At 40.2% G+C, this 13840-nt stretch overlaps 1 protein-coding gene across 1 annotated transcript in view; it reads right to left on the bottom strand.

Annotated features, from left to right (window-relative positions):
- The window catches only part of slc12a2 (solute carrier family 12 member 2), a 122824-nt gene that overhangs the window by 63092 nt on the left and 45892 nt on the right, over positions 1–13840 (bottom strand). Inside the window, exons 2-4 of the mRNA XM_050052657.1 lie at positions 12199–12318; positions 7469–7544; positions 4485–4580 (exon numbers count right to left, since the gene is read on the bottom strand). Of these exons, the coding sequence (XP_049908614.1) occupies positions 4485–4580; positions 7469–7544; positions 12199–12318 (292 nt within the window). The remainder of the gene's footprint in view (positions 1–4484; positions 4581–7468; positions 7545–12198; positions 12319–13840) is intronic.

Raw genomic sequence — 13840 nt, forward strand, 5'->3', positions numbered from 1 at the left:
GAGGACGAGACACCTCCACCTGGAGTAACGTTAGTATCCAGCTGGGCTTTATCTAGAGCTCGCAAGATATATTTCAGCCGAGCTTTGGAAAGCAGAGCTAACATGGCACCACACCGGTAAGGTAAGACAACACGTTTACATGTCGTGTTCTATATGTTCTCTGACATTTATCCTAACGATATGAGGCGGTCTTTGTGGAAAAAAAATTTGTTTAGTGGACTAACTTTGCACTTGAAGGTATGCCCGTTCACTTACGTTTAAACAGGTCCGACGCTACTATGCGCCCCGGCTGTATCTAGGCTAACGGCTAACATGCTAACTATTATTTCTATGTCACTAGTCACTTGAAACAAATTTAGGACGATAGGAGACGGGTTGAAATAAACCGAAATTTCCCTTTAAGGGGAGGAGTTGAGCATAAGGTCTCGCTATATGCAGATGACCTTCTCCTATCTGTTTCAAAACAAGCCACCTCATTGACAGAAGCACTGACTGTATTGGAGGTTTTCAGTCACTTCTCGGGATACAGACTTAACTTAAATAAGAGTGAACTTAATCCAATTAACAAGCAAACTTTTACACTAGATTATAGAAATTTTCCTCTGAAGGTAGTAAAAGACTACTTTAATTATCTTGGGAAATGTAGAGATTTTAATAACCTCTTTAAATCTTTATTTGTAGTTTGTTCAACCAGACAAAGCAAATTTGATCCAAATGGTCCCCACTGTCTTTTTTCCCAAAATTTTCCAAAAATCTTTTTCAGTATCTCCCCATTCTCATTCACAAGTCTTTTTTTAATCTTTAATACTATCCTACATTTGGAATGGGAAACACCCCCAGTTACGGAAAGCATTCCTTTAGAGACCCAAGCAGGTGGGGGGAATGGTTCTTCCTAATTTTCAATACTATTACTGGGCAGCAAATATCAGTTGTGTGATGTATTGGATGCACTTTCACCTTGAACCCTCATGTCCAGCTTGGGTAGCAATGGCAGTCTGTGCCAGTAATCCAGTTTCTTTGCCTACCCTTTTAGGTGCTGCACTTCCACTTACCTCTGATACTTCTATCAGCAACCTTGTCGTTAAGCATTCCTTACAAATCCGGACCCAGTTCAGGAGACATTTTGGACTGCAGGCCTTCTCACTCCGAAGTCCTATTGCAGCTAATCATCTATTTGCTCCCTCATTGGCTGATGCCCCATTTAAGATTTGGCACAAAAAAGGCTTGAGATGCTTTGGTGATCTCTCTTTCAAAAATCGCTTTGCTTCCTTTTTTATCAATTGTCAGAAATCTTTGGTATATCCAAAACACACATTTTTAGATTCTTGCAAGTCAGGCATCATGTACAATGTTTAGTATCACAATTTCCTCATGAACCTCCAGTCAATCCGACTGATATATTTCTCTCTGTCAACCCCATTTCGAAAGGCATTATGTCTCATCTTCACAATCTTATTTCAAAGCTACATTGCCCCTTAATGGCGGCTATAAGAACTGCCTGGGAACAGGGCCTAGGTTTTACTCTCAGTGATGACACATGGGACTCAGTGCTTAATTGTATACACTCCTCGTCAATGTACGCTTGTCATGCACTCTTGCAGTTTAAAGTGATCCATCGTGTCCATATATCTAAAGCCAAATTGGCATGAATATATCCAGATGTGGACCCTACATGTGATAAATGTAAAGGTGCACCTGCCATGCTCCTTCTCATGTATTGGGCATGCCCCTCTTCGGTCAATTTTGGGAATTAGTATTTTAAACAATCTGTGACACTCTGCCACCAAACAGAGCCAAATCCCATGAGTAGAAAACCCTTTTTTTTACAAACTGTAACTATGGCTAAAGCCAACTCTACTGTAACAACCCTCAACTAATCTCTGCTTTGACATTTCACTGATCTCTTATCTCACTGAAAAGCAAAAGAAGAACTCAGCGGGAAGGAACTCCGCACAAGTTAGACCTAACCTCAATAAGTCTGCACATTTCACCATCGGCTTACATTCAACTGTTACTGTGTAGCAGGAGTGCCAGGGACAAGCTAATACATACATGAGGCCACTGTGTATGGCTTCACTGAGAAGTTATGATAATAGAATGAAAGAGAGTTCAAAGCAGGTGCTAATATGGGGGTGATTTAAAGTAGCTGGTATAGTGTACAGATAAGTGGCTGTGCAAGGACTATACTGCTGACATTAGCAAAAAAAAACAAAAAAAAAAAACACAGTTCCCGTCTTCATTGCAATGTGCTTGCTGCACAAAAAAACTTGAATTACCACCTTCGGTTGTATGCCTCTGCACACCAGTCAAGTTGCAGTTACAGTTTACATCCATGTCTGTGAAAATATGGATGTGTCACACGCATCTTCAAGTATCTGATCAAATGTAACCTCTTCTGTTCCTGAGTTATGATGTTGAGTAATGGCCAAAAGTGTTTATGCAGAACACTGTGATATCACAGTGAAGTTGACCTTTGACCTTTTTAAATATATTTTAAAATGTCATCACCTCATTTTATCATTTATATAATAATGACGGTGATCTCTGAACTTTGACCACCAAATTTTAATCAGTCCATCATTGAGTCCAAGTGGGCAAATATGAAAAATTTCCTCAAGGCTTTCTTGAGATATTGGGCTCTAGTTTCGCAGACCGGGCGAGGCGGGGGCGCAGCGCACCTGCGCTTTGCCAACTGGGTGTGGACAGGTGGATTTTGCAAGTTTGGCACACCGTGTGCCTGGCGCAGCTACTCCTCTTTCCCACCTCCGTCCCTCCTACCTGCGCAAGTCGGAAAGAGGGAGGAGAGAAGGCGTGGAGTGGGTTTTACACACATCACACCAATCAAATGAGCCCCTCTCCTCGCCCTTAACTGCGCCACGCAAAGGCGTAATGAGAGTTTACTCAATTCGCCATGGCAGAAGAGAGCAGCAGCGTCAGACAGCCAAACTTCTCCCAGGAGGAAACTGATGTTTTGGTCCGGGAGGTCCAAGCTCGCAGTGTCCGAATATACGGAACTGCGAGCAGACCTCCACGGGCTGATGATGCAAAGGTAGCCTGGGAGGAGGTCACCACAATTGTAAATCAATGTTGCGTTTCTCTCTCGCAGTCTCACTCTGTTTCTTTTCTTTTGACTTTTCTAAGATGACAGATGCTGAATATATACTCCCTATCTAATGCTGTGTCTGTTTGTGGTTGGCTGAGAGGGATGTGAACTCATTAGTTTGCAGCTGTGTTAATCAAATCAAGTTGGGTTTCCATTATACGTGCCAAACGGTGCCAATCCCCTTTGATCTGACATCAGATGTGACGGGACAGTCGATATAGAGATACATTTATATGCTGATTGCAGATAGTTGCATTGAATAGTGTTTTTTTGGGTATTTATTGCATTGTTAATGTGCCTGATATTCTGGAAACCTGCCTGTGAGGTTCTGGTGACGTATGCGCACTGTCTGCCGGTCAGCCAAACTTCGGCTTAAACCGGCTGCGCTCCGCCTGCACTGACAGTAGACCTGGTTTCAGCTGGCGAGCTTTTAGCGCACCTTCGGCGAAGCCTTTTGGCACGAAACTGTCACTGCGCCAAGCTGGATCTGTCGACACCTCCCCCTGCTGCGCCGCCACACCCATCTCAGCGCACCTCGGTCTGCCAAACTACCAAACTGAGTGCGCCTCGGGTTGCGCTGCTCGAAACTAGCCCTGCGCAGGGTTCGTCACCCTGCGCCACCCTGCGCTGCGCTGGGAAACTAGAGCCCATTGTGTTCACAAGAATTTGCTGCTTCCGGCTGGTTCTTGCTTAACATCACTTGCCCTAAATCCAAAATACTTCCAAACAACGGATGATGATCCGTACCAAGGGGACTAGCTCTCCACCTTCTGCTCCAGACATTTGGTTATGGTTTTGCCATCTGCTCTCTGTTGTATATGATTCTTCTTCTCTGGACTGCAGCTGCAACATTCAGTAAAGTTTGTCAGAGTCTGCCGCTGCAGGGTGTTAATGCAGCGGCAGGACAGCTGTGCCTGTTAGCTTAGGAGGCACTTGATTTGATATGCAGCAGAGTCTTCTATGAGCGGAGTACCCATTCTAAACATCAATATGTCAGTTGATCATGTTCATTTAATTGTGGGAAGCCAAAATCCTGATGTGATTAATAGTTGATTAATTGTGCACCTCTGGAAAGAATCCATTTTAAGGATTATAAAAATATCATTTCTACTCCAATAAGATTTAGTCTTTATCTCATTGTGAAGTACTGAACTAATTACAAGCCTGTTTTGCCTGATTCAGTGACTGAGGAATGTGTTAATATCCATGTGGGACCACCCAGTTAACGGAATTTTTCCTCTCACCGAGATAGCTGGTAGAGATGAGTATTTAACCCTTCCTTCACCTGACTGTGCACAGGTGGATTAACTAGTGTAACACCAAACAGCAGGAGGAATAAAGTCACCGTTGTCATCAGTCTACAAAAAGAAGCGATGCATACCTCCTCGAACAAATCCGTTGGTGGCAATGGCAGAGGTGGAGAGGCCGGTGATGGTCGTCACTACGGTAGCCATGGCAACGATTAAACAGGAGAGAGCTGCAAAAGAAAAAACTGTATGACCTTTATGAATCTCTTGAATGAAAAGAATGTGCAACACTGTTAACAGTTTTCTAGCAGGCCTTCCAATAACTCTGAGAGCTCCGTGAAAAGTAACAGCACAGCCACAAAGGCGAGCCGCTGCAGTGAAGTCGGCCACATGTGTCACTGTCTGCTGATATTTCACATCAAAGTGGAGAATGATCAACAAGGGCTGGGTGGTCAGGGACAGTGGGGAGTTGTGTTGTGTGTGAAGTGAGAGAAGACGTGACACACAGTGTTGAACACACAGTCTGAAATGACCACCCAGCAAGCACCAAGATGTCAAGACATGCGAACTGTGTGCCACACTGCTTGCTAACTTTTATGGACAGTGAGATCTGAATTTGTCAGTTCTGTGCAGTCTTTGTCACATCAAAGTCAAACATTGGCTCTGCAACAAACACTCCTGGGCAGCTGACTGCTTTGACTCTCCTGGAGCCTGGATTATCTGCCTCCAGTTACAGGGGAGTAGCATAGATTTTGTCACTTCTCTCCAGCAATATATTTCCATGCAAATAGTTTGATTTCAGGTGTCCAGGTTTGGAGATCTCTGTCTCAGGCATTTCTGTTTCCATCCAAATCAATGGCTGCCTGAGTAACTCTCATCTTTTTTTTAGTTTGTCTACCTTTACATACATTTGTAGTACCTCTCTGGAACTTAACTTGTTTTGTCTCTTTATTTCTTTGACCTGTTATTACTAGAATCAGTGTTATTTTGTTTACTTGGGTCCTGTTAATGTCTTTTGTTTTCTACATCACATTTGATTTCCTAATTTGTTGATTTTAATTTGCTGCCTTGTGTAATGCACAAGGGCTCTATTGAATAAGACTATTGTGAGTAGATTTTAGTTTGTGGTAGTCACAGCCATGAAAAATGAGCCACATCTCTTTCCAGAAGCAGTGTCTTGTGTGCTCCTGTATGATTTCTTTTGCTCGCACAAAACTATTTTTAGTCGCAAATGCGAGTGAAATGCTCGCACCGTAGAGCTCTGTAGTGGAAAACAAATCACTGTAGCATATATAAACAAATCTAGCCTGCAAGTAAAAAGAAATAAATAATAACTTTCACTGCTTAAAGATACTCAATAGCTCAGCTCATACCTGAAATGTCACTGGAACACAAACCAATGCAGCAGCATATTGAGTGCCAGGTGGCCAGCGCGCGCCATTATTGGACGGCGCATGGACACTCACCCTCTTGCGATTGGACTTTGAACTTATCCCACAGTAGGGGTACCGTGAGGTACTGTGAGGTACCGCGGTACTACGGTACTCCAACATTATGTATCATATGTACCGTGGTGTTTTAGTACCACGGTCTACCGTTGGTACCAGTATACCGTGCAACACTATTAAGTAACATTAAAATCGGCACCTGATGGGTTTAAAAAATGCAGCAACAACACAGACATTTCATATACAAGACGTATAACGCGGACAAAGTGCCTCTCCCTCGGCCTCTCTGTTGATGCTTTATGCATAAATAAGATAAATAGCCTAATTAAATAAAGATATATCAATCATTTTCCAGCACTAGATTCATCTGAAAAGCCATGGAAAATGACTTTTTAACTCCCCCACAAAGATTTTTAATCATTTGAAACCTACTAGATACTTCTGTACCCATGTTATAGATTTGTGTCCTGTGCTGTAAATCTTTAAACCTCTGTAGCTCCAGTGCTATGTGCACAACGTTATTGTACAATCTTGGTATTTATTTTATATCTTTTTTTTTTTTTACATGTTGTGCAGTTGTCTGTTTTCAAACAGCAAAAAATCCCTGTCCTTGCATTTTATTTTGATCTGTTTTTATAAAAGTGCTTGTAACATCCCACATGTGGCTTTGACTTGCAACTGAGCGTGTAGCTCAGTTCATAGAAAATACAGAGATATGAATTTTAGTCCATATCACCCAGCCCTACATCAGACTATTAAGGTATTTTTGCACATCTATACTTCACAATACTGATGCATTTTCCAGTCTTCTGTGCAACCTTTCAGGCAGCAACTGGTTTCCCGTTTGGAAATCACTCTGTACAGACCTGACAAACAGTATCATTCATTACAGGGAACATCATGACTGTTCATTTTTTTGTCAAGGTTTTGCTTTGCTATAAATGCAAAAATGTTTCGAAAATTGTATCATGTGACAGTAACTTTGACTTCAGGTATGCTTGGGAAAAGTAATAATACAAGTAGACGTTATTTGTAATTACTGTTAAAGCTGTTCTGTTATTTGACTTTACCCAGAGTCAATGTATCTACATTACTAAGGATTATTTATCAAAATTCTCATTGTACAAATATTTTGTGAAAGCACAAATAGTCACCCTACAATATCATCACAATATCAATATTGTGGTATTTGGTCCAAATTATTGTGATATGTGATTTTCTCAACATCTCCCAGTCCCATTTATAAGTCATCTAAACGACGAAATACAAGGTGTCCGTTTGTTTGTAGCATCAATATGCTCCTGCTGTCACCCTGACATATTCAAAAGCTTCTGTGAGGGCACTGCCCACTTATCAGAAATTGGGATTTTAATAATGTGAAGTGATAGCTAATATGACAGAGTCTTCAGACTGGATAAGTGGAACTTATCACAACTATTTAACATTCTGAACACAACTATTTAACATTCTGAAGAGGAACAAGGAGTCTTACACAATCTGCTTTTTCATGTGAAGCAACAGCATTGTCACACCTTCAACCACAGGCAGATTGCAAACACATCTTTCCAGGTCCAAAGTACAAACTCACAATTAAGACCTCAAAATTATTCTAAATAAGTGATAGGATTTCTATTAAAACTGTCAGCTTTTCATTGGTGATCTCTGCTTACCGATTCCAGCCTGACCCACGATCCATGACATGCGGATGAAGAGCATCACACCCCAAATGTTCAACATGCAGCGGACCTGCAGAGAGGAGGGACTGTTATTTTTCCTGTGATGGCAAGGTTTTACTTATAGTTTTCCACCATTATAATATCTGCGTGAACTTTTAATGCTTAACTGAAACACATAGCAAGATTTCAATATACATTTTTAGGGAAAGATTGAGAAAAGGGTCAAGAACAAAGTTACAGCAGCATGTGGCTCATGCCAGTGAGAGGTAGCTGTCTAAAATCATAGACTGTAAAAATAGTGGACATAGCCACCATGACATCACCCATTGGTTTGTAGGGCTCCTGTTTTAAAGCCTCAAGTTCAGCATTTTGGCTGTTGCAAGAAGTGACCTTGGGGGAGAGGCAAGCACTGTTGAGGAGTGAGGGGGGGATCTGACTAAGAGTCCAAGGACCCTATCAGCAGACAGCCCCATCCCTAATCATGTGTAACTTTGAGCCTTATTAAAATGTAAACAAGTGAGTTATGTAAAAATTCAACCCCCGTTCAGTTGTCATGAAGGGGAAAAACATCTACAGGGACTGAAGCCAGTGTTTTATTGGTTTGTTTGTTTTTTTAAAAGCGAATACATTTGCATTTTCTTCTGCCAACAGGATGGAAACCCAAATTGTGAGATTCAACGACCTGAAAAGTCAAAAAGGCTCAAGCACACACATGCACACACTACTGGACACAGCACTGAGTTAGACAGAACAGCTGGACAGATAGCAGGCTGCCTGCTTATAGTGTTCTTGGCTTCGCAGTCAAATCCATCCCTCGCTCCTCCACAGCTCCACTTTCTCATTCAGCTATGGTCACATCTGGCTCCAAAACACCAAGATGGCGATGGCTGAAATGCTGAACTCAAGGCTTCAAAACGGGTCTACAAACCAATGGGTGACATCACAGTTGTTATGTCCATTTTTTCACAGTGTATGTGTTTAATACATTAAAGCCTCTGATGGGGGAAAATTTGACAAAATTTGAGCAGTAAATTCTAAAAAAAAAAATTGTGTGAGAAAAAAAAGCAATGTTACGAGATAAAGACTTAGTTTGAAAACGAGAAGTCATATTACTTGAATAAGGCTGGAATGTAAACAAAATAACACGAGCAGCAAGTGAAAAAGTCACAATATTATCAAAATTAAGTGTGAATATTTAGAGAAGACTGCAATACAACAAAACTGAAAATAACCATTTATTATCATAATACTGGTATTTCACTTTTTCACAACATTTCAACTTCAATTTCTGATCTCAAAGAATTACAGCTTTATTTTTATGACTTTTATCTCATACAATTAACCCTTTACTCTCATACCTTTTATCTTCTTATGACATTATACCTTTTGTTTTTTTTTGTTTTTTGTTGAAGCCAAACTCATCAAAATCTAGTAATAAAGGAAATACAAACAAAATCATTTCTGAACTACAACAAGGATTGTGCTTCTTTCATTGGTATTGATCGCCTGTATGTTGCTTACAAAACTGTTTTCCAAAGTGATCGCTATGTGTAGGTTAAAATGCTTCCACCCTGCAAATAGAGTCCTATCATCTTATTGTCTGCCTGCTTGTGACCAAACACAGACATAACGTCACATAAAGCCCTTCCAGCTGCAGGGGTACAGTTCTTCAGCTGACCCCCCTCTCCCAGCAAGGATCACCTGAGTACCTTATACATTATAATATCAGATGATATTATCCTGCACTGCTTGATAAAAGCCATTAGAAAGCCAGACACATGAGGATTAGTTTGAGGTTTGTTTTAAAGAGGAAGTAAGGACTTTTCATGTCAAACTAAAACAAGGATGAGAATATCCAGACAAGTGTCATCATCTGCAGACTACACTTTCAATAAAATTAAACAGCTGTCAAACAGAGCCCAACATGAACCACTTCTCTCACTGGACCTAAGTAACTATTTCCTCAGTAATAAAGCTACATTCGGGAATTTTTATAAAAATGATTTCCTGAAACTGTTTTTTGGCAGTATGCACACAAATGGGACATACTACTTTCTCATGACGCCCTGAACTTTGACACTCTTACTTTTATATCTGTTACCTTGGATATAAAAGAAAAACGCCACTTACCGAGTTCGCCAGAGATGGAGATCAACCCAGAGAGCTCTGCCATTGTTACTTTGCAATGTATACAGTTTAACTTTAAAGTTATAACTACATAGACTGTAGATTCTAACATGATATTTGTGACAGGAAATTACTTCTACAGTTCTCTGTCATTGTTATTTTTATAGTTATGTGCTATTGTTGTTGGTAATATTCATGATTATTTTGTTCACTTAAACAATTAATATTCCTATCATTACTTTTCGACTGGTCATCAGTTGCTTGAATGCACTGTCATCCGTCATTACAACCTCTGGTAGCTGTCAATCAGCTGTCATCTCTTTGCAGCTCAGTGGATGTGGCGTATCTTTCACTGTGCAGAAAACTGGGTCAGAATAGCCAGAAAAGCATGCTGGCTTGCAAACTGCAAAATCGGACCAGATGTAGTAGAACATCCTGGTATTTTTGGTATATTGCATTTGACATACTATGTGTTCTGTATTATTTGTTCTGTACTAAATCTTTTTCTGGCATGCTATATAGTATGGGGATTGAAACGCACAGATAGTCTGTCATGGTCCTCTTTGTGGTGCTTCTAATGGTATTTGCTAGAATCTACCACAGCTGTACGAAAACAGCCAATAGGAGTCTCATGTTTTAGTGTACTGTTTGGTAGGGCTGTACCCAAATATTCGGATATTCGAATATTCGTTTCTATGGGTAGGTATTCGTTATGAAAATTTGGTATTCGATATTCGTTTTTTTATTTACTTTTTTTTTTTTTTTTCCTTAACATTTTTTTTGGTGCTAAATGTAGTCTTTTTGTTGTTGGTAAATGTAGGTTATCAATAAAAATCAAAACTTTTAAATTGCATTGTTAAAAATGTGAAAATATAGTATAGCCTACCAACTGAGCTTGTGCGCACGGCACGCTTGAGCGCATCCGTCTGAGGCTGTGGATCAATGCCAAGTTTTACCACTTTATCACTATTCCCTCTAACTTGTAGCTGTTTTTTCGTTATCTTTTGAATTTAATATGAATTATGGAACCGTTTTTGTCAACGTTTGTTTCCCCCGTTTTGTACAATAAATTATTGTTTAAAGTTTCAACAAGTTTCTTTTGGAGTGCGTGACACAAGTGTGTTTTGAAAACGACCGCGGACTGTCACCTGCTCAACGCATCAGTACCTTCGGATGCCATGACAGTAATAGCCAATAATGTCAAAATATCATTTACAGACTGATTTAACAGACGATCACTGCTGCCCGACCCGCGGGTCCATTTGCAGGTCCCGCGGGTTACGGGTCGACCCGCGCATCACAACTCAGCTCAGTCTATAAAGGCTGTACAAAACGGCTATAGACATTATATTCTATTCAGGCTGGCAGAACCAGCAGTGCATCAGCTCTACAGTGCACGGCACTGCTGATTAACCATTTTATTGCAGCAGCAGCACAGAGTGTCTGCCAGCAATCAATTACTTGCAGAGGCTTCCTACAACTTGTTTCAACGGTTACGATTTAATCAGAAGACAGATTAAATAGGATGACTAGCCAATGTGAAAATCAAAAGAAAGCACAGAATAAGGTACTGAAGGAGACTGTTGTGCCATCACATTTTTTTGTGGTTTAAGAGCAAAAGATCCGGTCGCCGCTGTGCAAAACTCCGCAATACAATTAGGTCCGAAAAACCCCCGGAGTCAACACAGTAAAGGAATCTTGATTCATTTTTCATCAGTGCTGCCTAGTTTGACAGTTTGACTGCAGTTCACACGCAATGATAGTTTCAGCAAATATGTCCAAAAGTTCTTTTAATAGAAGTGTAGAGCTGTAGTTTTAACAACCAACTAGCCAACCAGCCACTACCTAAGCCACAAGTAATTCACACTGATGGTCCAAAATCCTTAACAGAGTGTCATCTATTTACACATAAACTTCAAATGATACAGTGGCACACCAATCACCTGTGATCCACTTCTTTGAGTATAACTGACCACTTGGACCTATGAACAGAGTGGGACTATGAGAACACAACATGAAGACCTACACACATCAAAATTGTTGTCCCTAATTATAGAAAAGCTCCAAAATTTAAGACATTTATTGGTAAGGTAGACATACAGTAAAGCTATTCCTCTTCCAGGATGCAAGCTGCAAAAAGTTAAGTAACATTTAGTTTCTTTTGTGCAGCTTGTTTAGTGCTAATACTTTTGTTACTTTTAGTTTTGCTTTCTTATACATGCTGCTGTGCACTGTGATGATGGTCTCATCTCACTCATCCGAACTCTTCTGATCAAAAAATACATATCTTTGCATGTATCATATATATTACTTTCAATATGCTTTAGTAGTTTTGGCTCACAGTACAATTCATCACACCTTTAACAGCACAAAAGCAGTATCAGTAGCTATTTTACTGATTCTAACAGTAGCACAAATACGATGTGTTTTCTGAAACTTTCAGATATTCTCTGACTTTACTCTGGGATTTTGGCAGTGCTTTTGAATGACTTGAAGAAATCTCTTAGAAAACAACAAGTAATGAACAGAGAAGACTTAGTGACAACAAAAGAAGCAGGGCTTGAAAGAAATCATTGTATTGTAAAAAGGTGACTCACCAGCACTCCCTTAATCCAGCCAAACTTGACCACACCTTTGGAGTCGGCTGCTTCTTTAGCAGCAGCCTCCTCAGCCGGAGTCAGCTCATCACCATTGGCAAACCCATCCTCAAATGGCTCCTAAAAACACAAAAAATAAAATCATGTTTATGCTGAGAAATATTGGGTTTTTTTCTCCATAGCTCACTGAGCAGACATTTTGAAAGCTGGATTTGACAGTTATTCTTCATGGTACCCTGAAGTGTTGAATCCTAGGTGTAGCTGTGGTAGGACAATCCCCATGTATGACTGGCTGAGACAAATGTCAATCCTTGACAGACCAGGATACCCTGAGGATAGACCAACCTTATCATGTGAATGGATTTCCATCTATCCATCCATCTATCCATCTATCCATCAATGAATCTAAGAATCAGGATACCCTGATGATGACTGGTATGTTTCAGGATACCCTGATGAAGAATGTCTACAGTCGAAATGCATTGGTCTATCCCATGTGACTAAAGGATTTTTAAATATAATCAGAGTGCCTTTCATGCCTTTTTTGACTGCCAGCCCACAACATGGACTTCTACACTGAGAGTGAGCTGAGACAGTCATTGCTTTTTATTCCTATGTGCTCATTTGCCCTATCCTTGACAAGCACCTTGATTTTTTACAATTTACCTACACCTAGTGTCTTGACCCAGTGCAGCACTCCCCAATTTTTTCTTGTGCAAAGACAAGTTGTGACTTCTCTACATCAGTGCTTCATTCATTTTAATGGCAAGTCAGATTAGGGCTGGTTAAGTGTATGGCTTTCATTGTACATGCTGCTAAATCAATACACATTTGATTTGAGCATTTTCAAAGTTCAAATGTGACCTTGTAACAGATTAAAGACTGCTCTGTATAGTGTTCAAAAGACTGATCTGCTCAATTTTGGACATTGTACAAAATGTAGTGATCTGACTTGGCTGTATTTCCATGGATTACCTGGGATCATTTTAATCAGCACCACAATATGAAAGGACATTAAGAGGGGAAATAATCATGTCATGTAAACTTGTTAAGACCCACTGGCTGGTCTAATTTATCTTTAAGCAGACAGACACACAGACAGAGCATGTCAGTCCTTGTGTTACCACAGCAGTTAAAACACAGGAAGCATCCCCCCTGTGCACAGACAATGCTGTGAAGTTGGTGGCCTCCCTGCTAGGACTCTCTGGGTATACAGCACACTGTCCTTTCTGAATTTATAGCACTTGTAACCTCAGGATGAACACAGGACGTCCACAAACCAATCCCATGTGCTTGTTTAGAAGCTTTCATCACAGCATTTCCTGGCCGGGAAGATTGTACATAATATGGTGTCAGGAAAAATAAGCTTTACAGCAGGACTGCAGAACAATCCTGACATACTTTACAACAGCTCAATAAAAGTGAGTCATTACTAGGGCTCTACTAACTAGTTTGAAGCTTCATTCATAACTTTGACATTCCAATTCTAAATCAACACTTAAATAATAATAATAATAATAATAATAATAATACATTTTATTTGTAACGCACTTTATATTTAACGGAAAATCTCAAAGTGCTACAACAGCAAGAAAAGAAAAAAAATAAGTTAAAACAAGAGTTAAAAGCAGTTATCAACGTA

This window comes from Epinephelus moara, chromosome 9, assembly GCF_006386435.1.
Source record: "Epinephelus moara isolate mb chromosome 9, YSFRI_EMoa_1.0, whole genome shotgun sequence".
NCBI classification, from domain to species: domain Eukaryota; kingdom Metazoa; phylum Chordata; class Actinopteri; order Perciformes; family Serranidae; genus Epinephelus; species Epinephelus moara.